This window comes from Larus michahellis, chromosome 2 (assembly GCF_964199755.1).
Source record: "Larus michahellis chromosome 2, bLarMic1.1, whole genome shotgun sequence".
NCBI classification, from domain to species: Eukaryota; Metazoa; Chordata; class Aves; order Charadriiformes; family Laridae; genus Larus; species Larus michahellis.
Genome location: NC_133897.1, coordinates 63,373,597 through 63,393,355, shown reverse-complemented (window position 1 = coordinate 63,393,355; position 19,759 = coordinate 63,373,597). Strand labels below are relative to the sequence as shown.

General features: G+C 37.8%; 1 protein-coding gene across 2 annotated transcripts; it reads right to left on the bottom strand.

Moving 5' to 3' along the window:
• Positions 1-5,793: 5,793 nt before the first annotated feature.
• On the bottom strand, positions 5,794-19,753 carry TRIP13 (thyroid hormone receptor interactor 13). Of its 2 annotated transcripts, XM_074573500.1 has the most exons (14): positions 19,680-19,753; positions 19,179-19,281; positions 17,438-17,603; positions 17,019-17,148; positions 15,691-15,746; positions 14,219-14,309; positions 12,693-12,765; positions 11,617-11,680; positions 11,337-11,423; positions 10,446-10,552; positions 9,247-9,400; positions 8,950-9,062; positions 7,671-7,740; positions 5,794-7,098 (listed from the first exon to the last, which is right to left on the bottom strand). In XM_074573500.1, exons 2-14 carry the CDS (start codon positions 19,268-19,270, stop codon positions 7,003-7,005), a joined length of 1,299 nt encoding a protein of 432 aa, XP_074429601.1. In that variant the 5' UTR covers positions 19,271-19,281; positions 19,680-19,753; the 3' UTR covers positions 5,794-7,002. The 2 variants fall into 2 exon arrangements, with proteins under 2 accessions (XP_074429601.1, XP_074429602.1); XM_074573501.1 differs by lacking the exon at positions 19,680-19,753 and having other exon boundaries at positions 6,876-7,098; positions 7,671-7,737; positions 19,179-19,379.
• Between the last annotated feature and the right edge of the window lie 6 nt (positions 19,754-19,759).

Below are 19,759 nucleotides of genomic sequence, written 5' to 3'. Positions count from 1 at the left end.
GTTTTGCTCTGCTTTATGCATGGCCCCCAAGCTGTGTGTCCTGGTTCCAGCAGGGATAGGGTTGGCTCTCCCCAGGCTCCGGCAGGGACACAGGTATTCCATCCCGTGTGAGCCATGCCCAGTCTGGAGCTGGGAGCTGCCGGGGGAGTGCGTGGGGGCGTCCCGGCTCCGGACGGTGAGCTGTGGTACCGTCACTGTGTTTGTACATTCCTCTGCCACTGTTATTGTTGGTGTTTTCTTCTTCCCTTTGCTGTTCTGTTAAACTGCCTTTGTCTCAACCCACAAAGTTTTGCCTTTTTCTTCCGATTCTCCCCCTGCGGCCGTGGTGGGGAGCTTGAGAGAGCGGCCGTGTGGTTCTTTGTTTCCGTCTGAGGCTGAACCAGGATGATGTGGTGCTCATATCAGGGCTTGGCACAACACCAACATGTTTGCAGGTGGCTTTAAGATGATGCTGAGCTGTGTTCAATGGAGAAATTGCCTTCCCACAGTCCCTCAAGCAGAATTCGCTGCGACGGTCCTGAGCCAGAGTGAAAACAGTGGCATGCTCTTCCAGGCCCTTTTGAATAGAAGCACAAGTGTGTAGTTTTAGGATGAGGGCCTTCCCTGGGAGCAGAGTGATTTTTGACCGCTTCACACCTGGATTGCTAAGGGGCCTGAGTACCAGCCTAGCGCCATTCCTAGAAGATTACGAAGTGCAGTAAGACGACAGCCCTATTTAATAATTAATGATTACCTCAGATGGATAGCAGCAAAAATCTGCTCTAGCAGCAAAAATCCTTAAAGACATTTCCATGGCAGCTCTTTGCTTCTTCTTCCGCAGAGTTCTGCAAGTAGTGCACCAGCATAAATGAGGAGATAACAAACTGCTGCAAGAAATAGGAATGGTCAGCTGGGGATGGAAATTTAAAGCATGTTTGCAATCAGAGAATATGCAGCATCATGCTATTGCTTGAGATTACATAAAATTGAATTCCAGAGCAAATTACTGTACAAATAGTTCTACAGTTCTGATAACTACAGCTTATTTCTATACCGTAACAAAAGAAATCTGGGGGAAAGGAAAGTTGCTTGGAAAACAGCATGCTCCCTAGTCTACTTTGCTGCATATTGCTGAGTACGTTTTGCTCTAGCCTTGAAAAAAAGATAGTGCAGAAGATGGCAATAGTCAAATAGAAAACAAAGAAAAAGTCAGAAGAAAAATCAAATGTTATTTAAAAAGAATGCAAAAAAAAATGTTTTCCTACACAAATTTAAGAAATTATAATATAGGGTAACTGGAATGCCTACTTTTAAATGAGAATATTGGTAAATAGTCATGTCAAGAACAAAGGAAAAAAATCAGTGGGAGGATGTAACATCAGAACAAAGTATGCCGGAAAGGCTACTCAAGGAACCCGTAAGAGAAGAAACAACTCTTAACTCGATATTAAAAAGTATACATGATCTGATTCAAAAATTTACCATGTAAGTTTCCATCTCAACCTGTGACACAGACTGTGACGTGACTATGACATGAACTGTGACATAACTGAGACAGGAGCTTATATTGGGCAGCACTTTGCACACGGCAGTTCTTGTCAAACAGCGGCAAACAGCAGCTCTTTGTGAAGGGCAGCCTTGTGCACGCTGCATCTCTCCACAAATGCCAGGAAACAGCAGCTCTTTGTGAACAGCTGTTCATGAATGGCAGCTCTTCAGCAGAAAAAAGACTTGCATCAGGGGCGTGGGGATGTGCGTGTGATTTGTTTTGTTTTCTGGCTACTAGCAACTCATCCATGCATGATATAAATGCCTTCAAGGTATAAAACAGCAAAAAAAAAAAAAAAGGTTAAGGAGTGTGCTGGAATAATCTACCTTCACTTTGCGTCACGCTCACCACTGTTCTGTGGGGTTTTTTGTTGTTTACGGGCTGAACTTTGAGATTACCCTCTGGAATTTTAGGCCATTTAGAAAACTCTGAGTTTTGGATTTGATCCCTTTTCAGACATTATTGTTTTCTTGTTTTCAAGCCTTTCATTATAAATTCAACTCCTTTAAACTACTTGGCTACTTTGAGGCCAGCAGCAAGAAAAAAGACACCCTCTCCTATGGCACAGAGGTCCCTGCCTGAATCATGCCATTGTTCATAAGCACGGTAGGTCAAACCAGCAACTGGTTATAAGGAAACGTGCTTTACCCAACCTCTACTTACTACGTTAGTGCCTCAAGAATCCATGCAGACTGAAAGAGGAAGAAAACAGATTGCATCCTGCTTTTCGGTTTAAGGTGATCTGCAGCAATGTAAAGGGTAAAAGGTGTTTTACTATGACTAGGAGCATTGTAGTTTGGGCTTTCCACTGGAAACGCTTTTTCCCCTACCAACTCGTACAGAGATGGTAAAACAGTGGAAACTTCTTCTTCTCAGAGAGTTTGTCTCGGGAGCAGCAGAGAGGAGATGCTGTATGGCAGCCTGACTAGTAAAACACAATGCGGGGCAGTAACAATCACTGCTACAAATTCTGCAGAGAAATCATACCACTGAATACCCTAATTCCTGTCTTTCTGTGGAAGTGGACAAGAGTTGAACGCTGTTCCTTGAATGACATAGTAAACACATGAAATACAGGCAAATACTGACTATTATATCCTTTGAACACACTTCAGGAGGACAGATGAATTTAAAATCACAGCTAGGAAAATTGGGGTGACTAAAATATAAGCAACTTGTCCATAAATGCCTTCAGAGGATGTAAGAGCAAAGATGCAAGTAGCAAATTTCTTTACGTGGCACAGAAAAAATGATAAAAACAAAAGGAAGGATTATAACTTAAATGCAATTTTCATTAAGTAGACAATTATTCCAATCAAAGTACATATTTTGTACTTACTAATGTACAGAACACCACAGCTTTATATACAATGCTTTTATTTACTCAAGTCTACCCAGAAGACTTCCGTGGACCTTCAATCATTGTTCCAATAAAGGCTCATTATATATGAAATATAACTTCATCTGGCTTGAAGTTGAGCAAGGAAATGCTTCTTTAGTTAACTTGTTTAATGCTCTTAATTATCTTTCATTTAAATTCAGGGACGATACTTAGAGAATTCAATGTACCATCAAATTTGTAGAGAAAGCTATTTTGTCTCAGACCCAGCAGTTTTGACTTACAGCCCCAGATGCCTGATTTAAAATGCGTGCATCTGCATCCTCATTCTTTATCAAATAGCCTGACACTAATTTTTTAGCAGACCACATCAACTTTATTCTCTTCAGCTCTTATGAACACATATATAACAGATAAATACATTAATTAAACACGAATCCTCTATTGATTTCTAGAAACGTGCCTTAAAATAATCAAATTGTTCTCAGTGTCTGGCCTTGGTTCTTTTACCCCGGGTTCTCATCCCTTTCTAAACTGAAAAATTTTGAAGTGCAACACCACGCTGGAAGTGAGCCATGAAAGTAGGATCATTTGACACGAACTGTTTATTTCCACAGGTCCAAAGTTTTAGACGGTTATTTAACCTTCAAGATTCATTTTAGAAAAATCACGGTCTTCGCATAATTTCCAGGGGATAAATTGGGTAATAAAAGCCTTCCCTCTTCAACCTCCTCTCCCACAGTTTTGAAAATCATGTCACAGAATCTGGATCATAGATGAAAACTTTCAGCTGCTTGGAAAAATGTTAGTCACAGAAGTATCTCATAAAATAAGCAGTGCTCAGCTTGGCAAAGGGTCTAAGTTTGCTTTTTGCAAGCAAAAAAAAAAAAGATTTTACTTTACTATTTCAAGATTATTTAACTGTTACAAAATCCCACATTCTATGCACTTTAATGTGCTACGCTGGAAGTCTTTACCTTCAGAAGGCTCAAAATATCACCACCTACGCTTATACTGACCTAGATCCCATGTGGATGGGATGGTTAAACTACGGTACAAAATAACTTCTGTCATAGCATGGAAAACTCACTGTTTTTCATCTTTGGATCAAATTCTGCAACAGCTTCTTTTATTTGGCAAAACATTTTCTATCCCAGAATCTCTCTTTCTGTAAGGCTAAGCAGCGAAATTCTACGGTGTTACATTATGTTACACCTAACCTTACATTTAGAAGAGGTATTTTTACTGCAGCAAAGTAAATCTTTCTCATTAGGGCTTTTCAAACTTTCAGTCAGCATTCCCATTCTCACGACTTCCTAAAACTTAAGGATTCATGCTTGCCATCTAGCGGCTTTGAACAGAATTAGAAATCTGTTAACAACAACATAGATTATTTTTTTTTTTGGTGATAAAAGATGGTTGTTTTAATTTATGGTTATGTTTGAAAATCAAAAAATTGTTCTGGAGCTGTACCTGGAAAAGAGGACTATTCCCTCAATATAACCATTAACTGAACACAGAAAGAAAACAGAGGATTAATGCGTGGGCACTGTGTCTCCTGTGAAAAGAACAGCCACGGTTACTGCATTTGAGCATGCAATAGATTTGCACCAACTGGGGGAGAAGGTCTAGAACCTCTTAAGCACCCTCTTTCCGCCAAATGGCTTAATCCCTAGGATGCTCCATATTTTATGTTGTCTAGTTTCATTTATTTTGTAACTCCTGCGTATAGAGGAATGTATCGTCAACAAAAGGAGCAGAAAATATTTCCCTCAAAAGCAAATACAACATGTTTCAAGGCGATTCTCTTCAAAGATACGGATGCAAAGTCTTCAGAATTTAAAATCGTGTTGAACTAAAATTCTCAAGAGAAAAAAAATCTAAAATGTCCATTTTATGCAGGGAATGTAGGGCACTACTTTCCCCACAACTGGAAACCAGGGAGAAATAAGCCTCCCTCTTTGTGCAAGTCTTCTTTCTGGAATTGCCACCTAAAATAAATCATTCATCAGAACTAGTTAACTAGGATTTTAATAAAAGATTAACCTACTGCAAGCCACAGCACAAATCCATGTACTACCAAAACTGCACATACTAAAAATGGCCTCTAAATTCTGCTCAACTCTCAGAATACTAGCATGTCCTAGCTTGAGTAGAAATACTCAGTGCATCTATGAAATGCTAAGAAAAAGGTAAAATACATGGCTGGGGAAAACGACATCATCTCAGATCAAGGAATGAGGAGGGGAGGAGGAGCAAACTGCAGAAACAGCTGGTCTTCACAGTGTTTATAGCCTTGATGTAATCAATGAGTCTACAGAAAGACCAAACAAGCAGTGCTAGTAAGGTCTGCTTTTGAAGCAGAGAAAATGTATATCTCCTCAATGACACATACACACGAACTTGAGATTTGTAGAGCCTCTACAGTTCTTAAGGAATCTCAAAGCCAGACCAGAAGGCAATTCCATGCTTTTGCATTACCATGGAAGTATCTATTACATGGATCACCCAGACAGACACACGTAATAATATACACCTGTATTGAACGAATCCTTATTCTAAGTCTCTAAATCTCTTTACTTTAAAAGCCACAAATCCACTATGGACTAGGGTCTGCATAACATTTTTCTTTAGTCTTTCTATACCTGGCTTTGATGGAAGTTTCTTGCATTTACCAATATTTCCAAAACAATGATCGTGGGGAAAAAGAGAGTACACAATTGCAAATGACTGAATGTTGTACAATCTTCTCACTTCTGTTCCCCCCCCGCTCAACTCCCCTTCTTTTTTTCTTTTTTGGGGATAGGGAATAATATTTACTAAGTTATTTTCAGAAGTAATATAATGAATAGACACTTAGACAGGCTTAATAAAAAGGCTCTCTCTACATAAGTATATATACCAAAATAAACATTTACTAGCAATTGACAAGTTATGTGCAGTTTTTTAATGCACAGTTTATAGTGTTCATCAATAAAAATAGCTCATGACAAAATCTTTCATCTCATGCATGTATAGTATAACATTGATTTAAAAGATACAAATTAGGAAGGAAAAAAATGCACTATCATTAAAGTATTTCCAATACCAACAGCTAGGAGGCATTCTTTAACTGGGTATCATCAACTTAAATCTCACTATTTTATCTTCATTTAAGAAAAAATAAACTTCTAATTTGGAAACTCCCCTTACATTTCATTCTTTCAGCTGACTGCAGATAAAATACTTCTAAATACAAAAGAAAAAAGAAGAGGTGATGATTTTGTAACCTATATCATATAGGATATGTATTTACCATATAAAAGTTGACTCTGTTCCTTTAGGAACTGGATGCATACATTTCCTGGCTTTTGCACTACAAAATATTTTTCTCCACAGATGATTTGTAACTTTTATGTCATGTTTGTAAAACAAATCAAAACCAAACTTCATGCATTTTAAAGAACCTTTCTTAAGCAGTGTAAGAACCTTTCTTACACAGTGTAAGTTTTCAGTGAGAAAATATGGTCCACTCAGGTTGACGTTCCTTGCAACAACACAAAAGCGCAGTATTACAAAATACAATTAAGTGATCTCTTGATTTTAAGCTTTTGAATCTGCTGTAATTAAAAAGTAATACTTGATATTAAATGTCAAGCTAAAGAGATGTCAGTATAAAAGGTCTGGGCCGTCATTGAGCACTTTGAATCCTTCCCAGTTTCATGCTTGTTGTTTCAGCAGCAATAACAGTGCATTTAGGACAGACGTATCAGATCCAAAGACTGAATTTCTAATGCTATTAAAAATATAAAAAAAATCCAAAGTATAAAAACTGATGCTTGGATAGAAAGTTAGTGATTAACAAACAAGGAATGGAAGACTGCCCACTTCTAATAACTGCAAAAGATGAAAACCGACTTTCAGCAAGAATTTTTTAGAATTCTCTTCTTGGCATTTGAAATAACGCTTTTGAAAAATATGCTGTAAAATTTCTTAATTGTTTATTAATGAATATTTCAAAAAGCTGTATTAGGCATTCCATTTTTTTTAAGGTGTTGACAATTCATTTTACAGATGCATAGAAGTTTCACAGTTTGTATGAAAAATACATACTTTGCAGAGTTAACAATACAGACAACTATAAATCAGAAGAGTATCACACGCTGTCTGCGAGTTTCTTTCTTTCTTCGAATTGTTTATCTACTGCAAGTGAAAGAGCCTGAAGAAACGTTGTCATTGTAACACTGGGGGACTGAAAATAAGAGAACATTTTGTTAGACACACTAGAGCAACAAGCATGCATAATATTTTACATGCTGATCACAGTATTTAAAAGAGAACTATTTGACTTCCATATTACAAATTTTTCAAAATGCTACAAAACATAAAAATACAGGTTTCTTTTAAAACAGCTAGCATAGTAAAGTCAAAGTCAAGCTCTGTAAAATCAATCACTATTACTGTGGACTTGCTTCAAAAAAGGTTTTTAAGAAATTAGTATTATTTATAAAGTGGCAGAGTTTTCTTTCAGCAAGAAATTATTAGAGAACCAGTATCTATCAATGTCTGCCATAACATTTAATTAAAAGTACAATGCTATTGGACAGGTCAATTCCACACCTCTTCTTCAATCTCATTTTAAATTATGGGCAGCACAAAATTGTTTCAGTCTACAAAGCTGCAGAAACAGTGTAATTTAGCTTAAAAGCGGGGTTTAGGCCCAATCTTTTACTTCTGGCAGTTTCCAAATGTCTTCCCACCTCTCTCAAAACCAACCCAAAATACAATGACTAGAATACACTTAATTGAATATAATAAACTTACTTGAATATAAAGCGCATGTGCTAGGAAAGGAAGTTTTCTCAGGACCCGGCCACTAAGACCTTCACTTCTTCTATAGTAAAACAGAGACAAGTGCAGCTTAAATGCTAAATACCTGCTCTTAAAAGAAGATCTTTAATTTTTCTGTGTTTCTCCCCTAAGTTGCTCTAAAAAACCTCAAACCACAATTCAGCAGGTCACTTGCAGCACTTCTAGCAGAAGCAGGAAGCAAACAGCCGACACCAGCCTGTTTGAGGCTATACAGTACAGAAAAGCAAGCAAGGGTACAGAAAGAGCATAGTCACGTTTGTCTGCTGAAGCTTACATCATGCTCTTCACCTCACTGTGCCATATCTCATAAATTCGGGGGAATGTCTACATGGAAAGGGTATGGTACAGACAGAACCTTCCATCCACACTTGGAAGGAATTGAAAAATTTGTTTTCAAGGCTGGACCTCACGGCTACTGCTTATCTCCTTCCCACTATTTACTCACAGCTTCTTTTACTTCGCCTGCTTCGTATGTTTCTATGTCCTTCAAGCACCACTCTGTGTATGTAGAACCCAAACCTCAATGCCTGGAAAAACTTACTTGTTTTTTTTCCACTCCTTACTGGTTAAGACTGCATACTTAGGAACAGACGGAAAACACACTTTCATAACTTAATGAATGTTATTTTATTTTGTTCCATAGGGTCCAGCACTTTGGAAAAAAAACATTGCTTGATATTGTGAATATCATTTTTATTGTTTCAGGATTGTTATGCTGTCATGAAAGACTATTTGTTCTTCTAGCATACTCAGCAAAACATAACAATCTCCATTTACACTTCACTCCTTTCCCCTTTGCTTCTGTCCACTTATATCTTGATGCTAAAACTGACTTAGTCAATTGCAAGGCATTCCAAGACACTCTCTTAGCAGGAACTAAGGCCAATGCTATTTCTGCTAAACTCCATTACAATTCACAATATCCACTGAAACCTAAGGCATCTTACTTATCCAGACAGCAATTTGTCAAGAGGACTTCAAAGGGCAGAGCAGAAACCAGAAGCAGTACTAAGCCAAACCAGATCTGAGACTAAGAAATGCTGGCAAATCCTGATTGCTTCCACCTTTTGTCCCCTGAAAGGTTTTGCATGAACCTTAACAGAAAATAAGTGAGAGTTTCAGAACTCTAGCTATTATGAAATTCAATTAATCACTTCACAACTCATTATATATATACACATACAAACATAGATACATACATATATATAAAGGTATAATTTCAGAATCTTACCTTGAGATTTCTTTTAGTACAAGGCTTAACCGTGACACGTTATTTTCTACGAAGCCTATCATCTCTAGCTCTCTGAGTGTTAGGAGCTGCTGTCGAGGATATATGATTTGACACTAGAAAGAAGAGTTATACACTGTTGTGTGAAAAACTCAGAGACGTTCAAAATTAAACTCTACAGTAAGAGTGGAAATACAGAGAAGGAATGAAAATGGTGTATTTTTGTTATTTAGGAAGTATGACTGAAATGTCAAATTTATTAAAATATGACATTTTACAGTCTTGCTTTCAAAATATTACCTTCATCAGTTCTTCCAAGCAAGAAAGATATATTCTAAATATTGCCGCAGTGGATGGAGGTCCAATGTATTGCTTTATGTCAGCCCTGTCTACAAAGGCCATGTCAATTTTCTCCGTAATATTTGAGGTAGTCAGGATAACTACATTTGGATACCTTCAAGATAAAAGCATATTTTTAGGTCACATGTACAAGAATTATCTCCTTTTGCAACTGGCAAATTGATACCTTCCTTCTTATGACTTAAGCCATTTCATGCAATAAGCAGACACATCACTGTTGTCAGGCAGCAATTATATTAAATGATCTGAAGCTCTTGGCCAGTTATCACCAATCTATTTCAATGCATAGACTCTTTCTTTCAGCTGTTTTGCAAGTGTCTGTAGTTTCTCCAACCCTGTTTTAGAAGTGATGTACATTAACAACCTAGAGCCTACTGGTATAGTTTCTGCCACACACACACACAAAAAAAAAAGATTATGAAAAGAAGACTTGTAAATTTGAACCTTTAATCTACATGTTTTCCATTTCAATTCAGTGAAAGTATGTGACACATTCTAACTGCAGATGATATTAAAGTGAGCTTAAAAGAGAAATAACATCTCCTTGCTCTAAGAAATACTGAAAGAACATTCTCAACCAGAGCTATTTTTAGATGAAGCCTGTGAATTTTCACGTATGAATAAGTCACTCACCATTAGTTAGCCGCAAGACAGGGCCAAATTCTAGGGCACCTTTCTTTCTGTGAACAGAGCCAAGTATGCCCCAAAATGGGAGGGAAGTGGCAGGAATAAAACAAGACATAGTACACTGCACTAAATCCAGCACACAAAGCAGACCAAGCATCATTAACAATTGCTTCTTAGCCATGTGTCGTGCAAGTCTGCTTTAGATTGACATCCAGAAGCTGTAAATAGTGAATGAGTGCTTCATTGATCTTATTCTTGTCTCTCCAAAGCAGATATCATGACCAACTGTCCTGCCTCTCTCCCTAGCTTTAAAGGAAGTATACCACCTGTAGATTTGATTGTTCACTCAGTTACATGCAAAATATTCTGTCGGATTACTCCTATTTCTTTTCACAATTAGCACCATTAACAAAGAATAGTTCACTAACCAATTTGGTTTAGTAGGAATTAAGATTTAGCAGGAATCCTGAAATTGTCAGTTACCTTTTGCTGTTGCAAGAATATGAGTTTACCTTTTAATCTGATCTATTTGTGTCAGTACAGCATTCACCACACGAATAGCATCTGAAGGCTCTGTGCCTGCCTTGAAGGCACTGCGGGCTGCCGTGAGGCTTTCTACCTACAAAAAACCAACCAAACAAGAAAAAATACCAGCGATCATAAAAAAAGACACATAAAAGATTGCACATTTGGAGTGCTGGCAGTAAGCAAATAACCCAGACAATGCACCTTCAGATCCTTGTGTCTGGTATCTAAAGATTCATCTTCAAAATCTTTTGTTAAGTAGGAATTTATAGGGAGAGGGAAAGAAATGTCATGGAGGCAAAGTGTAGTGAGTAAAATTCTGGTTTAGAAACGAAGGCTGGTTTTCATTTTAATTAAATTACAGGATGAGGGGACATACACACAACAGAATAATGAATACATCGACTTTAGAATGAGCTTCCCCATAGGAACTCCAATATAACAAAGCTAATAAGGTACATACTTACTAAGTTGCTTATGTATGCAAGTCTGAAGAGAATCTAGACAATGAAACGAACTGTAATAATGCTTTTTAGAGCTTTCCAACACAGTAAGAGTACAACTAATACAAATCTAGGCTACTTTGAAGTTTAAAACAATACTCCATCTCCACACAGCACCAAGGGAATTTCCACCAAGAAAGGTTTTGCTTCATTTTCAGCTGGAATTTGCCTGCTAAATCATTCTGTGTTCCTCCCAAACGTTTCAAGACTGCAGTAGTCAAGATTAAAATTCACTCTTCTGCACAAAGTTATGTAACTTATAAAAAAGCATAAAGATGCTTTTATTGTTCTTTACAAATAAGCATTATCACAGTTCCCTCCCATCAATTTACTTTCTGCTAAATTTTATGTACCTCAACACTATTAGAATCATACCTCATCGATCAGTACGAATACAAGAGCATCTTTGTCATCAATTAATTCTTGAATCTTCTGGAACATCTTGGTTACAAGCTTGCCACTCTATAAAGAGACCATATGCTTATGTTTAACTATTTTCCTTATCACACAACTTTCCAAGCCTTACCATATTTAAAGATGGAAATTTATTCTGAGTAATCTTTGGAGCACACAGTTATTTTATGAAACAAGCTCAACAGAAAGACTGTAATTTCTAAAACACAAAGTCTACTTAATTAGCTACATCAATACATACCTCAGAAAACCATTTAGAGAAAAGGCTATGGCTGTTTATCTCAATTAACTGTCCATATCTATACCTAAAGTATGAAGGGAAAAACAAGTATCAACTCTACTGTAAATAAAAGTCAGTAATATCATTAACTTCTTAAGTCTCATTCCCTTCACCTCAACCCTGTAATTCTGTGAATTAGTATAATTAGTATTTTAAATTACTTACTTTTAAAAACATAATACCTGTTTTTAGTTTGTCATTTCCAGAAATATGTCTCACTAGAATTCTTTATATTAAATTGCTATCAAAATTCCTTCCTTAGAGCAGGTGGTATTTAAATATAGTTTAAGTAACAGTTACAATGCTAATGGCCTCTTTCTTCTGTTCTTGTAAGATTTAGTCAAGTATATAAAGAACACATATAAAAGCATGAAGCTTATTTCCTTAGCTCTGCATGCATATCCTTAGGACAAAACATCTCAACCACACTTTATATCGCCCATGTTTATCATAAATTCAGCTTCAGCTAGAGTCAGATCACTCCAGTTATTACAGTTTATGTCACATCTAGTACTTTATATAACATTTATTTTTTATATAAGTTTGTTAAGTTGCTATGAAGTTTAAGGCTAACCCTTATTACTTGTCTAATATACAGACAGATCTCTGTAGACTGTGGCATTCAGACAATCCAAGTAAAAAACAAACTGGTTACAAAATCACTACCTATTAAAAACAGGTTTTCTTGACCATGAAGATACAAACAACAGGCTCATTACTCTATGATCCTTTCCCCTTTAATATTCCTTGATGTGCAATATGAGCACAAGCAAATGACGATATCACCACTGGAATTTGGTTTATGTACCTGGGCACAAATAATTACACATTTTAAAAGGCACTAAAATATCCTAACCAGTGTCTCTATCAGATCAACTTTACTGTTAGGTAAAGGTAGCCAGGTGCACTATAAAAGAACTATGAACATTAGCACTTGGCACCAGTTACTTGAAATCAAATATTAAATATCTTTGTGCTACTGAAAAAGAACAATTAACAATAGTAAACTAAAGTGAAAAACTTCCAAAAACGATCACCTGTATGACAGTCGAATTGTCAGTTTCTGAGCCAATGCTTTACAGAGAGAGGTTTTACCAGTTCCAGGAGGGCCTAGTTTGAAATCAAAGCCATACATTATACAAAATCTGCATCAGATTGTTAATTACATGTAACACCTTTTTAACTACCGTATTTCATTACAACACTAATTGTAGAATAAAACCACAGCAAACAATGATTGTATTTTGAGACTACAGTCCTACAGCTGAAAATTATATAAATTCGAGCTCAATTATTAGTATAGGTAGCGTAATAGTTTGTGTGCAGACACCATAAAGTTAAAATATTCAACAGCCACAGAAGCAAAGTGTATCACCCTAGCCGGGCTTATGCTTATTAGCAGTCTCAAAAATCAGTGCTATGCCTAAACTTATGTCTTCCGGAAATATACTCTTCTAACATGCAAAACAGAAACACATGACGCCCAGTTTGGTCAGCTGTCCACTTTCCCAGAAATCTCTGTCCTGGGGCAACCCAGAGCATCTTAGGAAGTAAGCTCTGGGACAAACCTTCTGGACCTGGCTTGACGCTTTATGGAAGAGCCACACAAACTTTCTCCAAACAGACAGGTACAAGCATAGTTAAACAGAATATGAATGTATGGAAGTTGATGTGTGGGTGCTAAACAAACTAATAACATCAATCAGATGACAGTGCTTCCATTCAAAGCCAGTACTGCCATTATAGCGTAAATGTATTTTGCACTACAACAGTTGTATATTTCCCAGTATTAACTTCTTTGTGATGACAATAATGAGCTCATTTCTAAAATTAAATATATCTATCATAGATATATTGTTAACAGTCTGAAATAGTTTTCCAAGCAACATCCTGCAGCTTCTAAACTGATAAATAGTTATAACTTAAGCATAATCAAGACTCACAACAAACATTTCCACTATGACCTTATACTTTTGAATACCAGTCTTGATGACAAAATTGTAATTAATCAATAGCAAGCTGCATTTTGCAAGAAAATAGATGGAGTTGATACTAATCTCGTTTATGGTATAACCTCCAGTCAGCTATGACTGAATATTATGGCTTCACTGAAATAGTAATAACTAAATTAGCAAGAGTACTGCCTTCATAGTTGGCAACAGAACACACAGCATTAATAACACAACACATAGATTGATTTCCCAGTTTCCTCTAAAGTTTTTATAAAGCGATAACTAAACAATTTTTTTAATACTGCAATTGAACGATAACTAATATATGGCTCCTAACATCCTCAGTATCTGCATTATTTTTGCACTTTATAAAAAAAACCACAACCACTTAAAAAATGAAAATTTAAAAAACAACTATTGTCACTGCATTATAAGTTTCATTGATTTGATTCTGACATTACATTTCATCTAAATTTGTATTATAGAGAGAATACTTCTCTCTGGTGCTTTTGGATCATCTAATTTCACTACGCAGAAGTGCAATAGAAGTTTTTTCAGAAAGAAAGTATAAACAGATGAACAATGAATTACTTAAGACAGATATTTTTTACCATGCAGCAAAACAACTCTGTTCCACGATATCAGGTTGCTGTCAACATTTTTGTCAGAAAATAGTAATGTTGTCGTCACATAATCAAGTAACTAATTGAAGAGGAGAAAGAGAGACATACAAATTAGAGTCATATCAGCAAATACAATTACAAATACAATACCACTTCTTTCTACCAACATACATGTACAGACAACAGTTCTATAAGCTCTGGCAGTTATATCATTGCAACTTTTGATGAATGCACAGAATCTTCAAACTAGAAAATGACCCCATGGAACTGTTTTGTTTCTTCTGACTGTCATTTAAATTAAATGTCATTAAATGTCAGCAGTCAAATGGGAGCGCGCAGCCTAGTCAAATCATTCAATGTGCATTTGTATGAACAGTAACAGTGCTGGCTGACATTACTGCAAAGACAATGAATTGTCTAGCTGCTGCCAGAAACAGAGTTAAAACTCCCTTCCCTTCCACCTAGCCTGCACCCACTTCTGTTACGTGACCATGAGCTATGGCCACAGTGGACCAAAACCAGGTGGAAATTAGCCCATTACACATTAAGTTCAACACTTTTAGTGATTTAGTTTCCTCAGTTAGTTTACTGCAAGGTAACAGGAGTGCCAGTAGAAGGGAAGCACTGCAAATACAGCTGATAGCAACACACTTCTCTTTTAGCCATAGCAAGCCACCAAAGTTGCCTTATCTTTAAAAAACCCCCACACCAAAGACACAACAGATCTTTTGGGACCTTCACAATGAAGAAATAGATAATTGATTTCAAAGAATGCTATGTACATTTTTTCTAAGCCTCTTTGAAGTTATTTTTTCTACCAATTTTCTTCCCCCCTTCTAGAAAAACATGCAATTAATGAGCCTTAAAACAAGGTGTAGTATTTTAATAAAGTGAATTTCTACTCTATTCTACAGAAAATTAATTGTTTTCTTCATGGAGGCTGATGAATATATCTGAAGTAGAAGTGAAAACCTTCTGAGAAGTTTTAAGTTGTTACCAAAACACCTCCAGCTGTTAAATTTATGATTTCTGTAAAATAAGCCAACGCATATGAAGAAATTCTTTAATTTGTGGGATGAGCATCACTGAATCCAGTTTCACAAGGAAGCTAAGATTTTTTGCAAAGCTGACTTCACAGTAGCACATATTGATGTATGTCTGAGATAAGATGTTTAATGTCAAAAAGTCAGCTCTGCCTTCTTTTGTTAAGTGTACATCAGAGAAGTATGGAACTATCAAAATTACATAGAGATTTTAATAAGAATATACAGCTTTGCGACATGGCTAAGACTATCCTACCCTTCAAAATATTTAAGTGTAATAAGTAGACATCAGAATTCTTTCTTGAGCAGGTGACTTTCAAGTAACTTCTCCATGGGATGCAGCAAAGTTCAAACAGGCTACATTTCAACTCTTACTTCTCTTCAAGCAATTTTAATTGTTATGCATTTTCAACTTACGTGTGATTTTACTTCAGTGTCATATACAAGACTTTCCCAAAGGCCATGGAATTCAGCTGCAAAAGCAATATATTATATACCTGCTTAGGATAAATCAATCTAGGAACTTGTAATCTACCATTACAGCACAAAGCAGTTTTCAAATTATTCTCAACGAAAATTAATGATTAAGAACATATTTATGAGAGCAATTAAAATATATAGAAAGAAACATATGTATTATTTTTCTCAAAATGCAAACACTACTTTCTAACAGACAAATTCAGCAGTTTCACAACTTCTGTTTCCTCCAATAATTGTGAGGAGAAATTAATTTTCTCAATATCTTAACATGAAAGGAAAAATACCATTCTTTTCCATTTCTGTAGGAGATGAACCTACATTTCCCCAAGATAAAGAGCTATGAAAAGTCGGGGTGGAAGGAGGGTCCTAAGCCCAATTTTATCATTCACCTTTTTTTTTTTTTTTTAACATCAACATGTAGAGGATGAAAAACAGCAAGTAGCTGAATAATGCGTAAAAAAATAAAGTTGTAATTTGGGTATCAAGCATTTCTAGCAGTTAGTTTCTAGCAACAAAAAACAACTGAACAATTACAAACCACAATTATATGGGAATAATGTCAAAGTATCAGATTTAATTCTTCATGAAGAGAAATGTAATGGATAGCTAGGCTTTTCACAACACGGAAAGAGCAAGAAACGTCTCAGAATTGCTTTCTCTTTGAGCTTAAGCTTACACCTGTACTTCTCCTTCCAGGTGCAGAATCCAACTTCTCCAAGCACAAGATAGTAACAGGGAGGCCACACTCTATTGCAGAGTGTATTCTTCTTTTCAGAAGATTTTTTTTCAGGACTCTAAATCTCTTTAGTTTGTTTCAAATATTATAAACAAATACAATACAAACTTAGTTTGTTTCAAAGGCAGCACTGTCTTGGGGGCTAGAAGCCAGCACTGGGCTCTGGAAAATGAATGTTTAAACTGATGAGTTTCTTGTGGCTCTCCAAATACACATTTGGAATGCAGCTTATAGGGTTAAAAATCTGCATGCTTCTGATAATGACTATACATTTTATTCCATAAGACCAGTTGCTTCGACCCATCCTCAAGTATTACAAAAATAAAGGATGTGTTGTGGAATCACCCGTAGTTCAGTCAAAACCATAAAGAAGAAAGCCCAAATATATTGGTTCCTTCGACAAAGGACAAAGTTAAACAATACATACAAATAATACCTTTAACAGGTAACGCTGTAAACGCTTTTAGCCTTTTCAAGGTTTTCTTTCATTGCAATTGCTCTAGACCTTTCAGAAATATCACATAGGTACCTGCTGGTAGCACCCAGTGGTTAGCTGCAATGATATCCTCATTCTCTTCTTCCAGGTTTTCAGAGCTCGGTCCTTCTTCATTCAGATGAAAAATATGAAGAGAAAGACTGCTTTTGCTCAAGTCAATAGGCTAGAATGGACATAAAAAGACTTTTAATACATCACACTTCTCATTCAAATCTAATTATAACATAAGAAAGTTACCGTTCTGAGCTAGCATTCAGCTTTGAAGCCTACTACTTGTTTCAGACCTTAGTGTAGGCCCAAACCCCTTTTCCTGGTTATACCAGTCGGCCTAATAAAAGATGCTACATCATCTTATAGTCCTTGTCTTGCTTATGTCTGTAGTCTATCACTAGTCTACCTACAACTAGATCATATGCATATGAACACAACTGTACATTCTTGACCGTGAATACCTGTCTGTCTTTCAGTTTCAGCTCTGTGTCTACAATCGAAACGGACTGCACATTGCTGTTAAGGAAACCATCATCAAACTCTGTCCACTTGTAATCACCAAATACAACGTTATGTCTGTTCAACAGCTTTAAGACACTCATCCTGATATCTTCTTTCTTCGCCGTGCTAACAACAAAAGAAACAGCATTATTTATGGCATTGACATTTACAAGGAACTAATATCAGAGTGCTTTATTTCATACACGAAGCCTATATGGAAAACAGCTTCCATCTCACAATCTCCCCAGCTCCCCCCCTAAAAAAACCAACAAAAAACCCTACAACAAACCACCCCAAAAAAACCACACACCTCCCCAAAAAAACCAAAACCCACTCAACCCCCGTAACATTCTACAGAAAAAACCCTATCAAATTCAGTTTGTTTGCAAAAGCAACAACTTTAATACTTGTTTTTTAATTTGTGTGTTAAAAGACACAAGCCAAATAATACTATTTGCTCTGTTTGCAGTCATATAGGGGACATGGAATGACATAGCTAGACGATTTCAAGAATGGAAATCGCTTATGCAATCTGACTGCGTTTCACTAGGTGAAACAGAAAAAATCACAGCCAAGCTACTGGACTGATTTGGTCCACTTAGTTTGGAAGCTCTATTATGCTTTCATGCCTGAGGACAGCTGACGCCTCAGGATGGGGACACCTTATAAGGAGAATTCCAGTAAAAGACATAAAAACTACAGGAAAAGGAATATAATTTTAAGATTTCAGAAAGGCTTTAACTTAATTTTGCAATTTCAGTGATGCATTCCCAGTGTGAATTCCCAGTTCCTTAAGTCTGACAAAAAGAGAGCAGTGGATATTTTACATCTTGACTTTAGCAACCTTGGACACACTCTCCCATAGCTTTTAGATAGCCAAACTGGTAAGGTAAGGACTGGATAAATGGGACAACAAGGCAGCTGGACCGTCCAGTTCAAATGGTTGTGATTTGTAGTACAAAGACTAAACAGAGCTGTCAGTAAGTCACGTGGGGAAAGGCGGGGTGACGCTGTCAATATTGGGACCAACAGTTTTTACATCTTCATTTACACCCTGGACAATGGGATAGAAAGCAACTGCAGCAAGTTTATGGATAATACCAAAGCAGGGAGAGCTGTCAGTATACTAGAAAGCAGGGCTGCTATTCAGAGAGACCTCCTGAAGGTCTGTTTCTCCATCTCCTGCCTAGACAACAGTACAGACCAGAGACCAACTGGATGAAAAGCAGCTTTGCAGAAAAGGACCCAGGGTTGCCTGGTTGGCAACCAAAAGGTCCCATTGCCAGGTTGGCAATGAGTCTGCAGTGTGCCTGCGCTACAAGTAAGGACAATCTTATTTTAGGCTGTGCTAGTAAGAGTGCAAACACTAGGGAAAGCGATTCTTTCCATCTGCTGTCTGTTTGTGAGACCACATCTGGAACACTGTGTACAGTTTCGGGCTCCACTGTACAAGAGACAATGATATCCTGGAGCAAGTCTGGAATACGGCCACCAACTCGATTATGAGACTGGATCACATGACACACAAGTAGAAGCTGAGAAATGGGTTTGTTCAACCTTAGGATGCGACACCTGTGTGGAAACTCATGGGGGAGTACAGAGAACGCAGAGCCGAGCGCCGTGCGCTTTTGTAGGTGCGTCGCACAAGGACAAAAGGCAACAGACACAAGTTGCAGCAAGTAAAGTTCTGATCAGAGAGACCTGCTTGATTTCTGATGAACTTCCACATGGATTTGCACGTTGTCACACACGTTTGGGAGCGCTTGCTTCAAGTCCACAGCGGCTTCATCCATCCTTCTCGCTCCTAGGGGGAAAGCAATACCAAGGAGATGGAAGCTTTCAGCGACCGTTAAGCGGCAACAGCACAACCAGTCCTTCCCGGCACGGGAGGCGCCGTGCCCCGTCCAAGTGCCCCCGGCGGGGACCGACACTTCCCTCCCTCCCTCAGGAGATGGCGACGCCAGCCACGGGACAGGCCGCGAGCGCAGTCCTCCCTACTGCGGGCCTCCACGGCGGGGACCGAAACACCTCACACCAGACACGGCCCCGAGAACGGCGCGCCGCGATCGGGAGACACGGGTCCGCCCGGGGAGCGGCGGGACCGGGCAGCTCCTCCACCCCCTCAGCACCCCGACTGCTGCGAGGGCTGCGCCTCCACCGCGCGGAGAGTGAGAGAGACCCGTCTCGAGGGCAGAAGAGAACCTGACGCGCTCGGACACCGCTGCCGCCTTTTTGAAAGAGGCGGGCTGGCGAGCGCAGGCCCGGCCCTCCCGCCCTGACCT

Bases quoted from the DNA above. Each gene is read 5' to 3' on its own strand.
- TRIP13 (XM_074573500.1), bottom strand. From the start codon at position 19,270: ATGGATGAAGCCGCTGTGGACTTGAAGCAAGCGCTCCCAAACGTGTGT. The intron at 17,149-17,437 runs GTATTCACGGTC...TGTCCATTCTAG, and splicing joins TGAAACTGAAAGACAGACAG to CCTATTGACTTGAGCAAAAG. The intron at 9,063-9,246 runs GTAATATTTTGA...TCTTCTTTCTAG, and splicing joins GCTTGGAAGAACTGATGAAG to TGTCAAATCATATATCCTCG.